The sequence below is a fragment of the Hippichthys cyanospilos genome, chromosome 19 (assembly GCF_059441005.1).
Source record: "Hippichthys cyanospilos isolate Australia breed blue-spotted pipefish chromosome 19, RoL_Hcya_1.0, whole genome shotgun sequence".
Lineage (NCBI taxonomy): Eukaryota > Metazoa > Chordata > Actinopteri > Syngnathiformes > Syngnathidae > Hippichthys > Hippichthys cyanospilos.
The window spans coordinates 8,917,661-8,941,252 of NC_142387.1; the positions used below are offsets into that span (position 1 = coordinate 8,917,661).

A 23,592-nucleotide genomic window follows, 5' to 3' on the forward strand; every position below is an offset into this window, starting at 1 on the left:
TTGCATGATGTAAACGTCACTAAAGCTATTCATGTGTTACACATTGCAGGTATCTTTAAAAGTATTAACAGAAATTATATGTACGTACCTGTATTTTTCGGATTTAAAGCATACTGGATTATAAGGCACAATATCAATCAGTATGTTTTTGGAAAATTTTAGTATATAAGGCGCACAGGGTTATAAGGCACACCGGTTTATAATGCAGAAGGAAATATACAAACAAACATACAGCAAAAAAGTCAATCTTTAATTAAACATGCATAGATAAGGTTCACATGATTATAAGGCACTGACGTTTAAGTTAAAGCATGTTAAAGGCCGAAAAATACGGTACTCGCTTAGACTAAAACTTTCTTCCAACATTTCATTTTTAAGAATCGCTAATGCATATTCAAATGAAATGAAGAGTTGTGTGAACAGGGATGTTCTGATTTATTTTTTTTTAACCTGGATCTGAGTCACCTGATTTTGAGGATCTGCACAGTCCCTCAAAAATGTATTGAGCCGGAAAAAAAATAATACATTTTTTAATCTCTTGATCGATCGGTCTCTATTCTTGATCTCTATCGCTATCGAGAGTATGATCCGTTCTCACAAAATCAGGCATATATATATATATATATATATATATATATATATATATATATATATATATATATATACACACACACACACACACAGGACATCTCTATCGATAACCAACATTGTGACTTCCTATCTTGTGACTTCCTATCTCTCTCCTGTTTTGTTGTTTTTTTTCCCTTTGTTGTTAATGTGTGTTACCGTGCGTCCATGTCCTGGACTACTATAGCGCCCCCACTCATGTGCCACAGACTGTTCACACGGCAGTTGCTCGTGTCTCTAGCCCAACCCTAGTTTGCAGATCCATCCCTCCAAGCAGGTATCCTGGACATTTGTGTGCGCCAACGCTCATCCCCTACTGCCAGATTGAGCTTTACTAATTGCTTGAATTGAAAAAAGTCATCGCATGATTTTTAGCTTCGGATAATTGCCGAGGATTTTAAAAATAGTGATGACTCACTGCATGAGCGGTCAGATTTCCAACGACGTCACCCTGATATATAGTAGGCACAGTGCATCTTGTTCGATTGCATGAGGTGACCACAGCTAAGTACTGTATTTCCTTTCTCTTTCCTTGGCGTCATCTTCCCCGCAGTCTGCAGGCATCCTCGCATCACAACGCCACCGCCCGGGAGCCGGCGCCAGAGGCTCCGCGAGCACCGATGGCTCAAGGCAATCAGAACTACAAGCAGGTGGCCCCGATGGAGGATCAAGTCCAGGCCCCGGAGGAGCCTGACCTGTGCACGCTCAGCCTGGCGGAGAAGATGGCGCTGTTTAACCGGCTGGCTCAGCCTCCCACCAGAGTTACTCGTACTAGAGGGGACACACGCCAGCGCAGGAACAACGCCCGCTATCAAACGCAACCCATCACGCTGGGTGACATGGAGAAGGTAGGGAAACAACAAATTCTTCTTAACTTATTCGCTACCACTGCCAGCTATTGATGTCTGAGATCCATTTTTACAAGTCAGGCAGTGAATAAATTAAAAGTCGTTCACTGCCATCTGTAAAAGTCAAAATTATATTTTAAATGGTAGTGAATCAGTTGATATGTGTATAATGGCTACAATCCCCAAACAGCAGACACTATACTTCTGTGCAATAGCAATATTACTAAAATTAGTCACTATGTATAAATAACTAAAAATACAAATAAATAAATAAATAACAATAGATAAAATGTGATCATAAAATGGTTGGAGCTGTGCTTCAATGACTATATATGATTCCAGTATAAAAACTTCATCTGGCAGTCATAATCGGTTGTGGGATACTGGTGTATCTGACAGGAAAAAAAAATTACATTGGAAATAAGTAACATTATAAAACTATCGCAATAATATAATCTCATCTTAATAATACAAGAGTTGTCTTACCAGGCACTGTCTTTCAGGTCTGAAGAGAGTAATTGAGACATTTTGGCAAATACCTGCTGGCTTTTGAGGCTACAACTCCTTCCATTATCTTATGATTTTTAAACTGTTTTCAAAATAGAGCTCTGTACCATTTTTGTCTCCGTTATTAAACTTTGCAACTTCGTTTGTAGTATTTTTTTTCAAAATAGAGCTCTGTACCATTTTTGTCTCAGTTATTAAACTTTGCAACTTCTTTTGTAGTAATATCTCTAGGCATATTTTATTCAGCAACTCCATATTAATCATCCCCATATTTTTTTCTGGCTTGTCTGCCAGAAAATTGCTTCGTAATGACCATGCACATCTGTATTAAACTAAAAAAAAAAAAGTTTACATATTATTTTTTATGTCCCAATCAATTTACTCTCAATTTGAAAAGAAAACAGTACTAGTCCCGCATTAAAAATCCAATTGCAATAATTTCCTAGACTACTAGACAAGAATCAGCACTGAACTATAACTGGATTAGTTTTAGACAAACAAATGTGGCATATTTCTACTCAGGAGTCTTCAGACATAGACAGCCAGGATGAAAAGGAGCAATGTGAGAAGCCGGTAGAGCTTCACCAAGTAAGCTTGCGCGCTCGCTCGTAGACGTGTGAGGAGGCACTTCTCCGAAATGAGCGCTTGTTTTTGCTGGCACATCACGTGGCCTGCGTCGTCTTTGTGCCGTGACTCCACTCTGACTGTGCAGTGCATGGCCAAGCATCATCATTGTTATGCTATGTCAGTCGAGCATTGGCTGTTTGTTATTTTGCTTTTTTGAAAAGGTATCTGACTGTTTTGGAGTTTTACAAGAGTTTTGTGAAGTGTCGCTTCTCATTTTTGGTTCCACGAAAGTGTCAGACTTGTTTGAGAGTCACAAATATCACACTTATTTGATTTGGATTTATTGAACGTATAAATATAATAGGAAATGGGGAAAAAATAGAAAAAAATATTAAAATTAAAGAAAAAAAGCATTAACTGGAATACTACTTATTTTTGCAAAATTATTTCACGATACTTAAATACTAGGTAAACTCTATACAGTAAAATAATGTAGTAGATCATAAATAAAAGAAAAGAATACACATACCTTTAATTCACAGTTTTCTACAGAATTTCAAGTTTCAAGTCATGTATTTAAATAACATGTTTTTTTTAACCTCTCTGAAAAAATGATTGACATTCTTTTCAGAAAAAAAATCATAAATTAACACCTTTGACAGTCACACATGCTTTTTGTTGGTTCTTATCTTAGATGTTTTTTTTTAAATCCCTTTTGCCTGTCAAACTATAACAACCCTGTTTTATTTCAAAGATCAAGATTCTCACAATGCAATTGGTATAATAAAATTAAAACTAAAAATGAACAACACTAAGGAACACCAAAAAGCATGAAACCGTGATTTCGTCTTTCATTCGCTCATAAATAGTATCCCAGGAAAAAAAACAAAAAAAAGGGGAAAAAAAAAAAATATATATATATATATATACACACACTCATATATATATACACACGCTCATGTTGTGTGCTAGGTTGTCGCTAGCATGACTTTGGGATGTGAGTGCACCAACATGATGGACCATTTGAGGGGCAGGAAGTTCACTAAATCAGCCAGTAATAATTAAAACTTTATTTGTCTTTGTTTAGCTTCAAAATGGCTCTCAGTTGGAACACCCTTCATCGTCATCTTCTGCGCTAAAAGAAGGAGACACGGTATCCACCGACCACGCAGGAGACATCCACTTAAGTCGGACCGCTTACGACCCCGCGGGCCGCTACGTTGGACCTTCTCGGGCATCGCCACATAAAGAGGAAGGAACAGAACAAGCGAGGAGCAAGAGGAGACTTCCGTCCCCCGAGGGAGAAGTCAGGCAGGCGCCTCTGCCTCAACCTCACTCTGGAAGACAGAAACGGGAGGAAGAGGAGGAGCGTTGGGAATTCAAAGGGAGTTTCGAGGAAAATATGCATGAATCAGACCATCAAATGTTGCTGGACAGGCAAGAACTAAAGAGTTATCCAAGGGAAGAAGTGCCCCATGCAACCTGTCAGAGGAGCACAATGTTCAGTGGAGGTAAGGACAACACATTTGCGGCTCATTTTTTTCCTCTGTTCATATGAATGAATAATTTCAGAATGTTTTGCTGTCAATATTGTTATCAGCTGTTATTATTTTTTTATGATTTATTATTTTATATTGTGTATGTATATATATGTGTGTGTGTATATATATATATATATATATATATATATATATATATATATATATATATATATATATGATTTTTTTGCTTTAGTCTATTTCAATGCAGTTATTTTGAATTGCTTTTTTGTTAGTTTGTTTTAACAAATTCATGATCTATGTCATTACCCCTTTACAAGGACCACTACAGTAGGCTATGACGCAAACAGGGTTTTGATGGTTTGGGATTTTTGTTTTTATTATTATTGTTAGTTTTTAGTTTTTCTTTTGTTTTGATTTTTCTTTTCTGCTTTTAAAAATTCAATATGTATTTATTTATTTAGAAATACAACTTTTTTATAAGGAACACTAAATTAGACAACTGTGGTTAGTTCTGGATGATTCATTCCAGTTCAGTTTTCATTCTGTTTTTAATAGCCTCCAAAGTTTATTAATTTCATTCTTTTCTTCATTTTTCGAATCAAAAGTACTTCATTTTAGTTTAGTTATTTGTTTAGCATCAGATTTTCATTTTAAAATATATGGAGTAGTTGCGTGTAAGATTAGAATAAAGTACATCACAGTAATTTAAACAAATATTGTTACTTCTGTATTTAACCTATTACAGCACTGGACACACTTAACATGCATTCTTTTTTTTTTTTCAATTTCACAGTCCTTGAAATGAACCAACTTTATTGTCATGATTTGCTTGCTTGTTTGGTCTGTAACCTGTCAGGAAATAAACCCAAATGTCAATCACCATTCCCCACAATTAAAGTAGAATTTTGCAAATGTCTTTTGCTGATTCAACAAAATACAGATCCGTCTGCTTCCATAGAGGACAAAATATATCTGAGGATATTTTCCTGCCAAGAGACTGAAATGCTGAACATTTAGATTATGTTTTTAGAAAATCGAAAAAATTGATTAATTTGGTTAGTTTTTGGTTAGTTTTTAGTCTAAACAGTAATACAAATGTTTCCACTGTTAAAAAAAAAATCAGACACATCCAGTCGTGCATGTCAGCCCATACTATAGTTGAAAGCTATTATTGATTGTATTTGTCTGCGTTTGACCGCAGCAGAGCTGCCCGAGCCCACTTTTATGAGATCCAGAGCAGCATCCGGCTCATCGAGGGCCGGCGTATGCCAGCCTCCCGATACGGACGCTGACGACAGGGAACTAACAGCCGACCTGTTGCAATCCGACCTGCAAGACGATCTGAGCGCCACGATGACAGCCAAACACATGTCCATCAAACAGAGGTGAGTAGACGCACTGTTTATATTATACCATATTATACGAGCATATATTTACCCTCAAAGTTGGTAGAATATAACAAATCACGATTTTTTGTCAAACATGTCCATTTATTGTTTTTTTTTTTTTTTTTAAACAAGCAGTATATAAACAAGGCTTCAAGGCTTGATACTTATAAATAATAATGATAAAAGACATAAAGTAAATAATAATTAATGGCAAAAACCTGGCACACAGGCAACACAGCTAACTTGCGTGCTGAGTGCAAACCAATGGAAAAAATAAGCCTACTTAGAACCAAGCACATTATTTACTTTTGAGCAAATTTTCATCAATTAGCAGTCAAAATGTCATTTTTGGTCATTTCAAACCAGATTTATTCCAAATTTTTTTGCGGCTTTTTCAAAATAGGTCTCAATTGCTGTAAATATTAGGAATCGGGTGAGAAACTCATCGCCATTTCACACTGGTAAATAATATATTGGTGTGAAAAAATAAGAAGCTCTTGTCATGCAAACATGTGGGAAACATTGCCCCCTGGTGGTAGTGCTAGATTTGTCTATGATTTGTAATTAAAATAATAGGGCTTGACTTTTCAAATGTTACTATTGCCGTAGCAATATTAATGTTGTGATTGTGCAGCCCTAATACATACACACACACACACATGCACACACACGCACACACACACACACACACACACACATATATATATATATATATATATATATATATATATATATATATATGAAATAAAAAATAAAATTAAAAAAAGGAAAAAAAGGAAAACACTTGTTCCATCTATACTCAGCAAATTTCATATACTGCGGGAATTTTTGGCAAATTACATATAAAATTGTAGGTTTAGTACTCGCAAATATAGTAGTTACCAAACCGGAGGACATCTTTCAACTATGGGTATCCGAAGGAGAACTAGTGATTCAAAATCATTACATTCTCTTAATTCACCACCAGATGGCACTAGATTTTATACAGTGTACCTTTAAAATAATAAAAAAAATAAAAATAAAATGACCTCATTCCTATATGTCTTATGTCTTTATATGTCTTTACAGAGTTCAAACATTCAATTTCAGGTAGTTTATAGTTAAAACAATTTCAATATTTATAATCTGAAATAACTGGCATTGAAAAACATGGCGGGTACGGCTGAGAAAAATAAATCGGTGTATTGATTGCGTCATGAGAATTATGTAAGATGGGTTATGTCACATTTTCACAAAACACTGCACAAACCAGACAATCATTACAATCCATAATGACCGGTAACACAATGTAATGGCATGTAGCTTAGGGTTTTTGTTTATTTCTTTTTGCTGCATAAGTGAGTGCCCTGTATGTGTTTATGAGCTTCTTGCAATTCACATAATAGTAGTCGAAAAGTTTGGTATCTGAGATGGTTTCATCCTGTTATGGATGTGTTTTTGAGCCCCAGGGTCAGAACCAGGACATCCTCTCGCTGGGTCACTGAGCTTTCCTGAGCCGTCCTCTGTGGGTCACATGATTTTGAACCTTTGTTCTTGTTTGTTTTTCCATTGTATGTTTTGAAATAGTCCATTTGCAATCAATTAACTTTCATTGTCTTCTCCTATAAGTCCAAATATTCACAAGTGATTTTCATCAGTTTACGAAAATTCTAGGATTGGTTCGATCAAAGTTTCTGATTGTGGGACAAATTTGGTTCCTCTTGCTTCCTGTCACACACAGGGTGGCGTTGCTGAAGAAGAGCGGCGAAGACGACTGGAGGAACAGGATCAATAAGAAGCAGGATGCCGTGAAGGAGGCAGTGGGCGAGCAGCACGCACACCTGTGGGAGGTGGAGCAGAGCTTCAAGAAGAAGGTAACTAGAAGATAAGTCAAAAGTAAGCTCAATTTGTTTTTCAGTTGTTTGAACTCAAGTCACAAAAGTATTTTCTGCCCATGTGACTTGAATGCATAACTAATGACATCATGCAACATCGTTTATTAGCGGGCATTTGCGGGCTTTCATCATAATTTCTCGCATGTACAAACAAATTCTACGTGAGCAGTATTTTTTTTTTCCAATTTCTAAACAAAGAGGTTGTGTTATAGCCATTTTTTCTTCATATGTCGCATTCTGTAGTTTGACAGCTTTCACTCATTGCCTTTATTATGGTCATAGAAAGAGGAAACTCTTTTTTCTACTTTTGTGCTGAAAGTTTTTAGCACTACAGTATATAAATGTAAACATTTGTGTGTATAACATACATTGTGTGTGTAAACATATGTGTATATATATATATATATATATATATATATATATATATGTATATATATATATATATATATATATATATATATATATGTGTGTATATATATATATATATGTATATATATATATATATATATATATATATATATATATATGTATATGTATATATAAAATATGTGTGTGTGTGTATATATATATATATATATATATATATATATATATATATATATATATATATATATATATGTGTGTATGTGAGTGTGTGTGTAAACTAGGCTTATGTATGCACATATTTATATGTGCATAAATGCATATGTGTATACATATATACATGCATGCATCCATACATACATGCATATGCACTTTATATCCTGTATATGTTCTGTATTTCTGTATATGTTTATATGCACTATACTATAATGTATACAGTGTGTTTGCATAAACTGGATTTTGTGCAGATTTATTCAACTATATGTGCTGTATTGTCAGTACTCATTTTTTCCACACAGTAACACTTGACGAATGTAAACATTAATCCTCTATTCTTCCATTTATTTTTGTGATTTTTGAAAAATAAACCGCCATCACAGCTTGCATGTGGTTTGTGTGCCTGTATTGACATGCTGGGTGACTGTTTTTAAAGTGTGTGTGTGCGTGTGTGTGTGTGTTTGTGTGTATGTTGAAGTGAGGGAGGACACAAACCTCTCTGTTTAGTTTCTTTTAGAACAGCTCCAAAACCTCGTCAGTTTATTTTGTTTCCTTATCGAAGTTGTTCGTTCCCCCCCACGGATCTCATGACACACTGGTCAGTTTTTTTTTTTGCTGATCTTTTTATTTTATTCTTTTTTATGTTGTTTCTGGCATTCACAGGTCAGACATGCTGTGTTTGGAATGTTTTATAACTAGAGCTATGATTGAGAGAAAGTGAAGTGAAGGTCGGGGAAGATTTTGAAATATGCAAACTTTTTATTAAAAAAAAATGGTTGCACACTTCAGAAGAAGGATCCAGATTTAACACAATTTTAGCTTCTGATTTGATTAAAAACGTTTTCCAACAATGTATAAGAGGTTTAAACACAGTTCGTATTAAATCCTTAAAAGGGGGCATTCATCTTTTCAAGTTTTATTTCATATCTAAATGAAATAAATCAAAAGCCTTCTCCTGCGACTGCTTGTCTAGGGCGAGGAAGAACTGCTGATCGATGATCTTGCAGTGTCTGACCAACTATGGGTAAGGCCAATTGACTGCAAAGTGGTTTGTTTACCCAATGACCACTGTCCATTTTGCATCTGCAACTTTTTTCTTGTTTTCTTGTTTGTTGACATATTCGTCAAAGTAGCTTTTTCAGTGTTTTTTAAGGTGTTGCTTTTGTCCTGGTTTGTTTGCTCAATTAGTCTACGCATATTTTGGGCTTCTTTCTTTGGCTTTTTGGTCAATGTTGTATAGTTTTAAAATGCAACCTGAATTTCTGTCTAAGAAGAATGTTTCATCCGCCCATTTATTCTAAATGCTACATTCTCCTCAGTATTTCATGAGAAATAGCAATCAACCTGCAAAATATATACATGTGCTTCTTTTTATTATCTTTGTTTTAAAATTCACCGTATTTTCGCAGCAAAACAGTTCATTTTTTCGCTCAAATTAATTTGGTAACTAAAATGTTCTTTATGTACAATGGATATGTATTAAAACACATTTTCCCCTTGCTGTTGACTGAAAATGACATCACAGATGCTAAGGTAACAGCCAATCACGGCTCAGCTTGTGAATGTCACATGAACTAACTCAGAAAACAGGTGAGCCTTGATTGGTTATTACCTGAGCCTGATGTCATTTTCAGGCGGTAGACTGTGACAAAATGGCTACTCCTTTAAATGGATTAAAAAATGGTGTATTTTGCTACTTTAGTCATATTCCACAAATGCAGTATTTATCAGAATGCGGTGTTTATACTCGGGACTGTACATAGTACATCTTTTTGCAAAGAAAAGATTTTAGGTTACCAATTAGCAAGGCAACATTATACTAGCATCAGAAATATTCAATGTTTTTTTTAGTGCTAACATTGCATTTATCTGTTATTTACAGTAAGCATCCCAAAATCCTTCCTTGTTTGTGTTTAAAGTGTATATATATATATATATATATATATATATATATATATATATATATATATATATATATATATATATATACGATAACACAGAACGACCAGAGAATACATGAAGTGGAAACCCAAGCTAACAGATATTTCACCTATTTGCTCCAAATAGGTAGCATTTTTCAAGTGATAAAAAAAAAAAAAAAAAAAACCTACTGGTAATTGATGATTAAAGATGCTTGCTTGGCTACTCTGTGTGCTGTGAAATAATCTGGTTTGAAAACTAAAGGATTATTCTTTTCGCATTCAGTCCAAAAAATGAGGGTACTTATGTTGTTTTTTTATTTTGTTTTGGTTTTTTATTCCCCCACCTTTCCGGTGCCAGAAAATGACTGAAGCTGCAATGGAGTCCCAGAGGATTGAGGCCCAGATGTCCATCCAAGAAAGGAAAGATCAGATCGAAGCTCAAGAAGAGGCGTGGAAGTCGAAAGGCCACGGAGCCGCCAATGATTCCACCCAGTTCACGGTGGCTGCACGCATGGCCAAGAAAGGTCAGACCACGGATCGGTGGCGCCTATTGCGCATTTGCATAATGAAGTCATTGCTACAATATTTCTTGTTTTGAATTCTGTGCTCTGATTTTTGTCAATTTTCCCTTTGTCTTTTCATCTATTAGGGTTGGCCTCCCCTTCCGCTTTACAATTTACGTCACCTAAACCCAAGAATAGCAGCCTTTCCGTCGCCAAACCACAAGATGGTCAGTTGTTTTTCTCATCCCACCACCAAATGTTGTTTTTCTTTTACACTTGTATTATTTGACTGTACCACCTTTGGCCACACTTCTGTACTCTAAAAACAACTGAATCAAAACAATACCCAACCCTTGTCAAAAAGGATCCACATTTTGGGGAAGAAAAAGACCAATTGTTGGGTTATTTTTGGGTAAAGAACATAAAATTCGGGTTGTTTTGAGCCTACCAAAAAAGGATTAACCTACAAATAATCCAAAATTGGGCTCCAAACAATCCAATGTTGAGTTATTTGAGTGTAAATAACTCAAAATCTGATTGCTTTGAGCCCCCAATTAATGAATTATCCACAAAGAACCCAAATTTGAGTAGTTGTGGGTAAAAAACTCAAAATTTTGTGGCTTTGAGTACAAAATAAAATTCATAAGCAACAAATAATAGAAACTTGAGCTTCAAACAATCTAATGTTGGGTTATTTTAGTGTAAATAAATTATTAGATTATTTTTAGCCCCCAAATAAAGAAATATCCACAAAGAACCCAAATTTGGGCTCGAAAAAAATCAAATTGAGTATTTGCGGGTAATGAACTCAAAATCGAGTTGTTTTCAGCACAAAACAAAATTGATTACCCACAAAGAACCCCCAAAATTTTGTGGGTTTTTGTGACCCATGAAGAACCTCAAATTGGGTTGTTTTGAGGCCGAATGTAATGCTAAAAAGAACCCAAAATTGGCTTGTTTGGAGCCTGGTTTGGGGTTTTTTGTGGGCTATTTTTTCTGACCAAACTCATTGGGCTAAAGTAACCCCCTAAAAAATCAACTGTGTGTGGGGTTTTCATTTCAACCTAAAACAATCCAAAACCATTTGGAGCAAAAGTAACCCAATCGTTTGTCATAAAATATTTGGGTCAGTTTCATTTCAAGAAAGACAAATTTTAACATTGCCTTGTACAAAAAACAACCTATTTTTGGGCTTGTTTTTTGCTAAATAAGTTAGGTCAAATTGACAAATATTGGGCCGGTCCTATTTCGACCCATAATTAGGTTATTTTAACTACTGTTTTATAGAAGGATGAACAAGCCATAAAAATTGTCAGTCTCTTTTAGACCTAAATGGTTTTTAGTTAATATGAAATTCAAATTACAAGATGAAATTTTGACCAATTTAACTGGATTTAATTTGTCTTCCCCCAAGGGGAAGTGCAATTTACATGACTTTGTTTTTTATTTATCTTTAACAGATGAGGAGGAAGTGGATGAAATCGAAGGTTGATCTCTTTTTCAGTTTTTGTGCTAGACAACAAAGAAAACTGCACAAATACTAACATGTCGGCTGTGATTGCATTATCTTACCAGTGAGCGAGAAAACCAACTATTGCCATAAAAATACAATTAGGAAGTCTGTAAATTGTGTGGAATTATTTTTGATGAACGATGCCTTGAAGCAATTTGAGGCATAATAAGCGCATTACAGTTCTTGGCTGCAACAAGCAGATGTCATTTAGTATCCAGCTGAATTCTTGTTACATGAATTTTAATGTCGAACAGTTAAAGCAGTTGTTGGAAGAAAAGATTATTAATGAGATTAATGTATGCTATTTTTAAAATCTAACAAGTGATTAGTTGATTTGCGTGTGTATTCTTTCACTAACAGCTTGAACCAAGTAAATGTTCATGTGGCTGCCGGCTCTGAGATGCTCTGCGAACTAAATAGAAGATGGCTCATTTTTATGCTTCTAACAGCTGTGCACATGTTGTTGTGCAGAGATCAAGGCAATGCCGGATCTGAACCTGGAGTCGGACAGGAAATTGGAAAACCTTGAGTCATTCCTCGGCAAGATCAATAGTAAAGGTCAGGCAGCCCGGCGTGCATGTAAAGAAATTGGCTGTACTATTTTTGAAATATTGTTCAACTTTGGAACTACGTGCTGTCACTGTGCTCATCTGTATTAAACTTGAATAAAAAATTGCAAAATTTTTGCACAGGAGTCACTAAAACACAGTTTTGCTTCATGTTCCAATCAATCTGCTCTCAATTTGAAAAGAAAAATGCCCTGTTCCTGTCAGCAGTGCTACCGGAGGCTACAGTGACGGTAACAGAGAAAAAGGTCAAAGAGGTCATGACTCTGGAAGATGAGACTTTCTCCAAGTTCTATCGCCAAGTGGAGGAGCCGCCGCCGATCGCAAACAAGGTGGCGCTATCCGACGATTTTGACACCATCTTCGGGTCGCAGGTTCCGACGTAAGTGTCGTCAGTTTAGACAGTTTCCCGCAAGAACGCAGCAACAGTCGTTGACTTCTTCTTAGGCTGATGTCAGACATGGTACAACACAAGCGAGCTGTGCGCCCGACGCGGAACGTTCAAGCGTCGAGGAACCCTCTGAAGATGCTCGCCGCTAGAGACGACATCAGACATGAATATACTGAACAGCGCCTAAATGTCGGCCTGCTGGAGAGCAGGCGGATGAAAGCTGAAAAAAGTGAGTGTAATTTGCACTTTAAAAATTGTTGGGTCAAGAAAGGGACAGATCCACTACTTGGGCCAACTTCCTGGGTTAGCCTGTTTCACCCAAAAAACAACCCAGAATAACACAAAAAATGTTGTTGTTTTGCACAAAATGAGCCTAAAAGTTGTACTGGGTCAGTTTTTTTTTTTTTTTTTGGTAGATAGAAGAAAAAAACAATGTTGGGTTGGGATGGATTGAAGTTTACTCAGGATTTAGAGGGTCAAATGAATAGCCCAACAAGTGAGGTCAGAGTTTTGACCTTATTTATTTTATTTTTTTTACACACTAAAAACAGTTGGGTTGAAAAATAAACACTTATGGGTCAAAAGGATCACCCAATATTTGTGTCAGTTTGACCCAAATTTTTGAGTTGTTTTGCTCAAATTAGAGTTTGGGTCATTTATTTAATGCAAGAAGTTGGGTGGAATGAATAAATCAAAAACCAACCCAATTTTGGGGATTGGATAAAACAAAAAAGTTGGGTTAGGCTCGAAGGAAGTCCAGTTTGGACTTTTTGGGTCAAAAGAATAACCCCCAAATTTATCAGTCCCTTTTTGATTCAATTTTGTGTATTTTTGACCCGAATATTTTTAGGAGGCGCAAAGCAGCCCAAGGTTGAGTTGTTGATTATTCCTTTTGACCCAACATTTTAGGCTCAATGAGGAATTGGGCTAGGACTATTTTGTAGAAAAAAAGAAAAACATGTTATTGTTTTTTTTCTTCATTCATATGACCCAACATTCTGAGTTCTATACAGGTATAAATGTTACCCAAAATGTTGAGTTGGGTCTTTTTTTTTTTAACCTAATTTGGGGTTATTTTTGACCCAAAATATTTTTTTTTCTTTACTAACTCAGAAGTGTTTGGCTCTTAAAAAATAATAAATTAAATATCAGCCTAATAACAGTTGCGCCAATATTGAGGAGGGAAAAAAAAAAAGCTTTTCTATCTAATGTGCCGTTCAAACAGCCTTGTGAACCTTAAGTCAGCTGGAAGAGGCTCCAACCCCCTGTGACCTTGAACAGGATAAACGATAGAAAATGAGCCCAGAGAAAAATGTACCGCTGTGTCCTCTTCAGCGTATTCCAAAAAATCTCAATGGGGTTAAGCTCTGGACACACTGGTGGCCAAGTCATGTGTGAAAGTGCTTTCTCATGCTTCATGAAGCACTCTTTGACTCTTTGAGCCCCACGATTCCTGGCATTGTTGTCTTGGAATATGTCCATCCCGGCAGGGAAGTGGAACAAATTACCTGGATTGGAACACTAGCTTCCCATAATAAACTTGCTCGAGTGTCCTGTTTTTTAATTAAACCGGACATGCGTGAATTGTGGGCATCGCAAACATATAATTTAAGCTTGTATGTTGTATATGTGCCTCAGTGAACAAGAACTCTGGTTTATCCGATGTGGCCCTGGCCGGTCTTGCCAGCAAAGAGAACTTCAGCAACGTTAACCTGCGTAGCGTCAACATCTCCGAGCAGATGTCCAACAACAGCGCCGTGCCCTACAAGAAACTGATGCTCTTGCAGGTCAAAGGTCTGTCACATATTTTTTTGTGAGACTTATATTTTGAGATAAACACAGTATGTTACTTTCGTTCATTGGTCTATACTGATTTTCAGAAGCGGGCAGTGTGTCAGTACTGTACACAATTTTGCTCAACGCATTCATTGTACTCCTACAGGCCTAAAGTAAAAAGTCATGTTCAGAATAAAGTACGTAGAGATTTTGTGTTCATTTTCTTTTTAAACACTATTTGAATGAATAAATCGCTTGCATATAGTTGAGCAAAGCATTCTTGGATGTCTTTCCAGGAAATTCAAGATGGATATCTTAAAATCCTCCCCCAAAAGTAATATCTAATAAATTATGCTCAGTAAAACATTGCTATTTACTTGTAATATATGTAACAGACGACATGAGCTCACAAGTGAATTTTATTTTTTGTAGCTTTCAGTGTAAAATGCCTTTCATTATTGGCTCCAGATGTTGAACGCTGTCTGAAAAACAATAATACTCCCAAGTGGACGTGATTGCCTAATGCAGTCTTGTGCCAGGGGAGCACATTAAACCAATGTAAAGCATTAATGTTGTTACATTCACACGAGGCATTGCGGTGTTGACTTAGTGTGTTTTGTCATAAGTTTGCCTACTGATGATTGAGCGATATGACAAATCAGCAAAAACATTTGAGCAAATGCATTTTTTAATGGAGATTCCGATGTTTTGTACTCAAGGCCGCCGGCATATCCAGACCAGACTAGTAGAACCGAGGGCTTCGTCATTGAACAGCGGCGACTGTTTCCTCCTCATCACTCCTCATCACTGCTTCATCTGGATGGGAGAGTTTGCTAACGTCATCGAGAAAAATAAGGTTGGAGGCCTAAGCTCCATATTTTCACACTTTCGATTTTTACGCGGTTTTGCAATCTCTTTTTCCCTTACACTGTGTTGTCAGGCTTCAGAGTTGGGCAACTTCATTCAAAGCAAGCGTGATCTTGGTTGCCGTGCCGACTACGTCCAGGTCATCGAGGAAGGCGTCAATACCCACAGCCCTGTTGCCAAAGAGTTCTGGAAGATCCTGGGAGGCCATGCCAGCTATCAATGTAATATTTCAAATTCATAGCTGATCTATATGGCATTTTAGTAGAAGCATCGATTATTTATCTTTGTCCCTGTAGCTGCAGGAACACCGGATGAAGATGAGCTTTACGAGGGCGCCATCGTGGAGACCAACTGTATTTATCGTTTGATCGACAACAAGCTGGTTCCGGAAGATGATTTTTGGGCAAAGATACCCCGTTGTTCCTTACTTAAGCCAAAGGAGGTAAAACATTTACTCTACAAGTCATTACAGTAAGCCGCAAGTTGGAACAGAAGTTTACGTCCGATCGGGGAAATGTTGTTCTTTCTCCGTACAGGTTCTGGTTTTTGACTTTGGTAGCGAGATGTACATTTGGCACGGGAAGGAAGTGACACTGGCTCAGCGGAAGGTGGCCTTCCAGCTGGCCAAACACCTGTGGAACGGAACCTTCGACTACACAAACTGTGACATCAACCCTCTCGATCCCGGGGAGTGCAACCCCCTCATTCCGAAGTATGGGAAAGCATGTAGTACAACAAACACAGATGCGTCAAGTCACATGTACTTGCAACGACCTAAGGCCAACAAACAAACACAGATAGTTTTGTACATGTGTTCTAACCTATTCAGCTACACACAAACACCTTTAACGACATAACTATATTGGAATTAGAATTTCTGTATTTATTGCCATTTTCAGTACATTCACAGCTAGAAGAAGTGGAGGTATGGAAAAATAAAGCTGCCGGTATGGGGTAAACATTTCTGACTAGCAAACTCGAGTACGTCTGAACACACTGGTAAGGTGTGCTAAAAACGTCATTTTTCCCCATTTTGCTGTATGCTTATGTGTTCTATACAAAATATGTCTTTTATGAACAAGTGGAAAGATCATATAAAACGCTCCCTTAATCAAAATGTATATTGTGATATATTGAGAAACAAATAGGGGACAATATTTTAGTTTATTTATCTTTATTTATGTGTATTTTGCAACAATATATTTATAGTTGGCTGCTGCTATATGCTGGGAATTTGGACTGGGCTAGTGCACATAGTTAATTGTTAATGTTAATTTTTTAAAGTTATAGACCAGAATTTCACCTGTCTGGCCAGCTTGAAATTGGATTTGCATCCATGTGCCTCCTGAGCTAATTTGAATTTAACACCACTGGTCTAAATGATATAACTCATTCAAACCCAGACATATTTTTAAAAAATGTTTAGAGTCCTGATATTCAATCCCAGGTAATAATAACTTTTTCCCCCCGAAGTATTTGACTGAAGAAGTGTCTGAAAATGGCTGGTACCAAATGAATTACTGTAAGTACCAAAGTAATCAACTACTTCAGGGTTAAATGACTAAAATAATCAGTACAATTATACATTAATGCAATCAATTGAAGTATTTTGGTGTTGGTAGTAAGCGATTAATTTAGGTACTAAATGATTTGTAGTTATGTAAAGTAATCATATGCTAAGTAATCAATTACTTTTAGTCCTGAAAGACTACTTCAGAACTTGAGTACTAGAACTAGCTTGTTAATTTGCCAACTATCTATAGACATTCCTTTAGCCAAGTACTTGAAAAAAAAAGCAAAAAAAAAAAAAACGTAAAAATATGTCTTTGGCATTGAATGAATTAATTTCTACGCTTGCACCTTGTCTATTTATATCGATTTAGTTGATTTGCACTTTGCCATTAATGGCAATCTTGCTAAGTGTCTTGAATATAAATACCACTTCTAAAATGATGTACGACTTCTGTCTGTAACAGGAAAGGCCAGGGCCGTCCAGACTGGGCAGTGTTCGGCAGACTGACTCATCACAATGAAACCACCTTGTTCAAAGAGAAGTTCTTAGACTGGAGCGACTCCAGGAAAACCCCCAGTCCCACTAAAACCAGCAACAACCACACTATGGATCATACGGTATCAGAAAGTTCACCCTAAAGCTCGTGTTGTCATTTTAGCATATGCTCCACTTTGCTACGTTCTTTGCGGCGCTCGTATGCCAGGATCCGCCCACTTCGGATCAGCCCCACGCGTACGACGCCGCCCTAATGATGCCCGTCCACCAGACGCCCGTCTGCACCGTAGTTGACGGCTTGAACGTGGGGCGGGGCTACGGACTGGTGGAGGTGGATGACTGGCGATGCTACGAGATCAGCACAATCGGCGCGGAGGTCTGGCACATCCTGGAGTTCGACTACAGCCGGCTGCCGCGCCAAAGCATCGGCCAGTTCCATGAGGGGGATACCTACGTGGTCAAGTGGAAATACATGGTCAGCACCGCAGGTCGGTACTCATTTGCACACCTTCTTCACAAACTGGGAGAAACTCCATGGGAATTTATGGAATTGAATGAAGGTCAGCTTAATATTGAAGCTTAAACTGACTTGACTTCCTCTCACCAGTTGGGAATCGACAAAATCCTGAGCAACTGAAGACTGCGGGACCCGGCAAAGAAAAGTGCTGCTACTTCTTCTGGCAGGGTCGCAACTCCACAGTCAGCGAGAAAGGAACGTCGGCGCTCATGACGGTGGAGTTGGATGAGGAGCGAGGAGCACAGGTTGAAAAAAGAAAACAAGAATCTTACATGGCCTTTATTATTGTATCCCTGCATTTTTAGTCAATAAGCTGCTAATTTTTCCATCTAGATTCAAGTCCAGCAGGGAAAAGAGCCTCCGTGTTTCCTGCAGTGCTTCAAAGGACGGATGATCGTCCACGCGGGGAAGCGAGAAGAAGAGGAGGAAAACTCACAAAGTAAATTTCTTCAATCACTATTAAGATCATTATTTTTTTTTTGTTAATATTAGCTCTTTCAAAGCCAGGCGTTATTGGGAAGGGAAACCTCTTTAGGGCCAGTATATGTATCCAGCAGGTTCACTCACTTTTCAAGGCCAGCAGAATATTTTGTGCTATGTCTATGTAAATATGGGTGCTGCCACATGAAAGATTGACTTCCATTCTTCAATCAGAATTGATGTAGGCAATAGCTGTGTTGTATGTGTGGAAACACTGCCGTCCAATGGTCGCAGTTAGCACTACAGTGCTCAATTGGTTTATATAAGATTAGGCACAGGCGTCAGCTCTTCTCATAATGTTATTGTTTCTTCTTATTATTACAATTTTAAAAGACGATGATTCTGGTCCATGGCACTGAATGAATTAGGGGTGTTCAATACCACAAAAGTGAAGCGCCGTGAATACTTTCCAGATGCACTGTACATATTCCAATATAGCCAAATATCTCTAGACTAGAGAGCTCTCCAAATCGTCTTACTATTGAGAATGATAATAATAAATGTAGCTTACATGTACTTTAAGATGGATATCTTGATATCCATCGCTGTCAAACAAAGATAACTCATTTGCATCCCTTTCATCGCAGATGATTGGCGACTGTACTGCGTGCGAGGGGAAGTGGAGGTAGAGGGCCATCTTGTGGAAGTAGTGTGTCACTGCAGCAGCCTGCGCTCCAGAGTCTCCATGGTCCTGCTGAGTGTCAGCCAATCGCTCATCTACCTCTGGCACGGCTGCAAGTCGCAAGCGCACACGCGGGAGGTGGCGCACACCGCTGCCAGTAAAATCAAAGAGCAGTGAGTGCAAATGGAACCCAGGATTTGTAGACTTTTTTTTTTTTTTTTTTTTGCCTAGTTATTTTTTCCAACAGCAGTTTTTTTGTGTGTGTTTTTTTTTTCTCAGTTGTCCACTGGAAGCCGGCCTTCACAGTAGCAGCAAGGTAACCATACGGGAATGCGATGAGGGGGCGGAACCTCAAGGATTCTGGGAGGCCCTCGGCAGGAGAGACAGGAAGGCGTATGACTGCATGCTGCAAGGTGGGTGATCATCACATCATCTTTTTTCTCAATTGTATCTTTTTTTTTAATTGTCTTTATTTCATCTCTGACCATCAGATCCTGGAAGGTTCAACTTCACTCCTCGTCTGTACCAGCTGAGCAGCAGCTCGGGGGACTTTGTCGCTGTGGAGTTTCTCTATCCAGCCAGAGAAACCCAGCAGGTCAACTCCATGCCTTTTCTGCAAGAGGACCTTTATTCTGCATCCCAACCAGGTACACCATTACTCTATATACATTTATGTTTGATCGATTAAATAAGATGATTATGACTCTTGAAACATCAGCCAAATTTCCAATATCTGACATGTTTTTAACTTTTTTTAACACAAATTTATACATAACCTTGTATCCTTAAATTTGATATTGATATTGGTTGATTTGAAACCTATTAAATGTACATGGAAAAATAAATGTTATTAAATTAATATGCATAAAATATTACATTTTTACTGTTTTAAAACTGCTAAAAAAAAATACATTGTCTGTCTGAAATTGAATTTGAAATCTAAAACAAGAAAATTAGTGAAGATAGTGAGAACCAAAAACGTCCATGGGATTGAATGACTTAACTAAGTTCATATTTCTTCATTTGATTGAGAAAGAGATATGTTGATAACATGCTTGTAATATTGGTTAAAATTGAATATGTGATGCGGCATTCCTTCCAAAATAAATGAACAAATTCCATCTAGCAGGAAATAAGAAGTGCTATTTGCTTTCATGGGCCATGTAAACATACTAGATTTAGCTCACTTTAGGGCCCCATAGGTTTTGATTTCATTATTTTGATTATTATTTTTCCTGGAGCCTGTAGTTGTAAATCACATATTTATTTGTAAGCACATCTCGTCGTTTTTATTCCCCCTCCTTCAGCATTGTTCCTGGTGGATAACCACCACGAAGTATACCTCTGGCAGGGGTGGTGGCCCCAGGACAGCGAAAGCACCGGCTCGGCCCGAATCCGCTGGGACTCGGACAGGAAGTGCGCAATGGAGACTGTGCTGCAATACTGCAGAGGTACCGTCAAAAGTATCCCGTCACGTGTCGTTCGAAAACATTCGAAAATGATCTATTTGTAAAAACCAGTCCTACTTAAGCGCTATTTCATAACGGCTAACCATCTGGTGTCATGTTGATTTGCTTAGAAAAAAATCCCAAAAAGGCCCCGAAGGCTTATTTGATCCACGCCGGGCTGGAGCCGCTCACCTTCACCAATATGTTCCCCAGCTGGGAGCACCGCGAGGACATCGCCGAGATCACCGAGCGGGTGGGTGTGCGGGAAAAATGACATTATCTCATCATCGCGTCGCTATCCGATCCTCGTACAGTGAAACATATTGTACAGAGCGTATCCAGAGAGCGGGCCGGCCCATGTGGAAAGCATTATCGCTATTGATTTTCTTAATTCAATTTATTAGCCGCCGGTCGGCTCGTATGGTGCTTTTAGCTTTCGATGTTAAAGTGTGTGCATGTGTGTGTGTGTTTGCATGCGTGCGTGTATTGTCAGGAGGCCGAGGTGTGTAACCAGATTATTCTGGTGGAAGATGTGTTAGCCAGACTATGTCAAACCGCATACCCTCTAAAAGATCTCCTGGCCCGCCCGCTACCCGAGGGCGTTGACCCCCTGCGCTTGGAAGTTTACCTCTCGGATGAGGACTTTCAGGTACATTTGTTCACTTTGGATATTCTTTCCCGGAGAGCAGGGGGGGTGCAACGCAACGGAGGCAAACGGACTTTGAGTTTGCGCTGTGTGGCGTAATTACACATATACGGCACTAGGTGGTGGTGTGGCGCTCATTGTCAAAATCTGTGCAGGGCTCAGAAATGTTTTAAGTTGTTGTCAACATTGTTTTAAATCACATTAAGGTCATTTTAAAAAAATGAAGATTTTTTTTCAGGTTAAAATATTTAAGATACTGGTGTTAGTGTACATTTGGTATTATTATTATTATTATCATATATTCATGTAATTTTTTTTCAGCATTAAAAGTTTCAGTTGGTCAAAAATGATTCTAATTTAAATAGGGATTGACATTTTTATTTCAAGCACTTTAAGTTATTTTTTTAGATTCAAAATAAGCTGTAACCTGTATAAACCCCTGTAAAAAGTCAACATTTTCTCAAAGTTGATGTAAATGGCTTTTTTTTTGTTAATTATAAAAAAAAAATAAAAAACAGGTATACTGCTTAATATTCAGGGTAAACTATTTAGGATATTTGTGTTAGGGTTCCAAATCAATTTACATTTATTATTATTAATATCATTTTTTGTCATAATCAATCAATCAAATTTTCTTTGTATCACTGAATCACCGAAGCCTCCTACTGTCTAAATTGTATACTTTCACTTTATGATCCTCCTGTTACTCCATATTGATTTTTTTTTTTTTTTTAAGTTTTCCCTCATCAGTCGTCCATCTGAGAATGCGTTTTTCATTCCACATTTCCATCCTCCATTCGCCATCCTTTTAGCTTTTCTTAACGTATCTGTTTATTCCGCTCTCCAGGGTGTGGGGGCTTATGGAAAGGTGAGTGGTCAGAGATCAGCATGGATGGAGTGACCTCACTCAACGTTGTTATCACTTTTTTTTTCCTCCCATGAACTACAGTATAACGTCCATTTTGTTTAGCATGTTAACTCACCTTCTAGCAACTGGCGTGGACACCAAAATAAAAAAAAAAAAAGCTCCAAAATGCATGTGCATTCTCTTGGCCTCCTGAGGTGGTTCCTTTTGTTTTGATTCTGATTTGGATGTGATCGTTTTGACAGAAAGGACTGGAGATGACGAGAGAGGAGTACAACGGTATGCCCACGTGGAAGCAGGTGAACTTGAAGAAATCCAAAGGGCTTTTTTAAATGCCATATGCAGAGCAGGTAAAGTCATCGTAGTTTTGTCTGCGGGTCGAGAGACGCAGGAACAGCCTCTCCTGAGCCGACCCGCTTACGGACATGATGGAGACAAATAAAATTGAGAAGCATGCCAACTTCTCATATATATATATTTTTTTTTTGCCATGCTAGCATTTTTATTAAAAAAAAAAAAAAAAAGATGCGGCACCAGCATGTCCAAGAGGGCTATTTTACAAAGTGCATGAATGTACATACTATGCATCTTTTTGACTCTTTTGTGAAAATAATGTATATTTATATAAAAGTAGGACAAAAACAACAGATTAATTTTTTATGGAGATAGAAAAGTGTTTGTTAGTGTATTATTTTTGTTTGTAATCCCCTTTTGCTGTACAGTTCAAACATGTTGCCACTTAATCAAAGATAATGCAATTTTTATCTCGATGCCTTGTTCAATGACTAATTTGAAATGTATTTGATTTTTAAAACCTACACTGTAGTGCCTTGCTTTTGTGTACAGTTTATATACAAATGACAGTCTGATTTTTGAGGACTTTTTGTGAAAAATACATGTTAAATAAACCCTGGATGATATCAGACAACGTGTCACGTGTTTTTGTGTGAGGTTTTTAGTCACGTGTGATGTGGGAAAGTTTCACTTAGATGCTTCAAAGTGTTTTACAGTGAATCGTATTTTCTGAAATCAACTAAGTGCAGTTTTGTACATTACCGCTAGAGAGCAGCATTGTATCAAATGTGGCACGTTGGTTAAAATGACGATATAATAATTTTGTTCACCTTTTAATCCTTTCTACCGTATTTGGTGCATTGTGTACACTTCCATTATCAAAATTTGCATGAACTTTAATGGCTCGAAAACTAGGACATACATTGAATTTAATCTAGCAACACAATACTGTATGCACAGGTTCTGAGTCCCAATCTTGACCGTGTAAAGTTTGCATGTTTTCTTTGTATATATTTTTTCCATTTATAATACTGCTAAACTGTGCAGACTTTAAGTGATTATTTAGCCATTTTCAACTAAAAAGTATTTTTTCTGTGATTTATTTGATATTTGATAATAATTTTTCGTGTAAAATTAACACCTTCAAAATTGACACATGCCCTCAACTGAAAATGACATCACGTGTTCATTGCTCAAGCACCCCTCCCGTTTTCTGCATTTGATCACGTGACATTCACAAGCTGAGCTGTGGTTGTTGTTTTTAAGATAAGTATATGTGGAA

At 37.5% G+C, this 23,592-nt stretch overlaps 1 protein-coding gene across 1 annotated transcript in view; it reads left to right on the top strand.

Annotated features, from left to right (window-relative positions):
* The window catches only part of svila (supervillin a), a 41,017-nt gene extending 18,079 nt beyond the window's left edge, over positions 1-22,938 (top strand). Inside the window, exons 12-39 of the mRNA XM_088402045.1 lie at positions 1,181-1,475; positions 3,637-4,060; positions 5,256-5,436; positions 7,160-7,292; positions 8,866-8,916; positions 10,173-10,338; positions 10,464-10,544; positions 11,778-11,804; positions 12,302-12,388; positions 12,604-12,778; positions 12,844-13,016; positions 14,426-14,581; positions 15,283-15,419; positions 15,504-15,651; positions 15,727-15,872; positions 15,967-16,142; positions 17,407-17,560; positions 17,647-17,926; positions 18,046-18,200; positions 18,289-18,394; positions 19,023-19,230; positions 19,337-19,470; positions 19,549-19,704; positions 20,365-20,508; positions 20,637-20,758; positions 20,999-21,154; positions 21,999-22,019; positions 22,262-22,938. Coding sequence (XP_088258171.1) covers positions 1,181-1,475; positions 3,637-4,060; positions 5,256-5,436; positions 7,160-7,292; positions 8,866-8,916; positions 10,173-10,338; positions 10,464-10,544; positions 11,778-11,804; positions 12,302-12,388; positions 12,604-12,778; positions 12,844-13,016; positions 14,426-14,581; positions 15,283-15,419; positions 15,504-15,651; positions 15,727-15,872; positions 15,967-16,142; positions 17,407-17,560; positions 17,647-17,926; positions 18,046-18,200; positions 18,289-18,394; positions 19,023-19,230; positions 19,337-19,470; positions 19,549-19,704; positions 20,365-20,508; positions 20,637-20,758; positions 20,999-21,154; positions 21,999-22,019; positions 22,262-22,348 — 4,279 coding nt within the window. The 3' untranslated portion in view covers positions 22,349-22,938. The remainder of the gene's footprint in view (positions 1-1,180; positions 1,476-3,636; positions 4,061-5,255; positions 5,437-7,159; positions 7,293-8,865; positions 8,917-10,172; positions 10,339-10,463; positions 10,545-11,777; positions 11,805-12,301; positions 12,389-12,603; positions 12,779-12,843; positions 13,017-14,425; positions 14,582-15,282; positions 15,420-15,503; positions 15,652-15,726; positions 15,873-15,966; positions 16,143-17,406; positions 17,561-17,646; positions 17,927-18,045; positions 18,201-18,288; positions 18,395-19,022; positions 19,231-19,336; positions 19,471-19,548; positions 19,705-20,364; positions 20,509-20,636; positions 20,759-20,998; positions 21,155-21,998; positions 22,020-22,261) is intronic.
* The last annotated feature ends 654 nt before the right edge of the window (positions 22,939-23,592 follow it).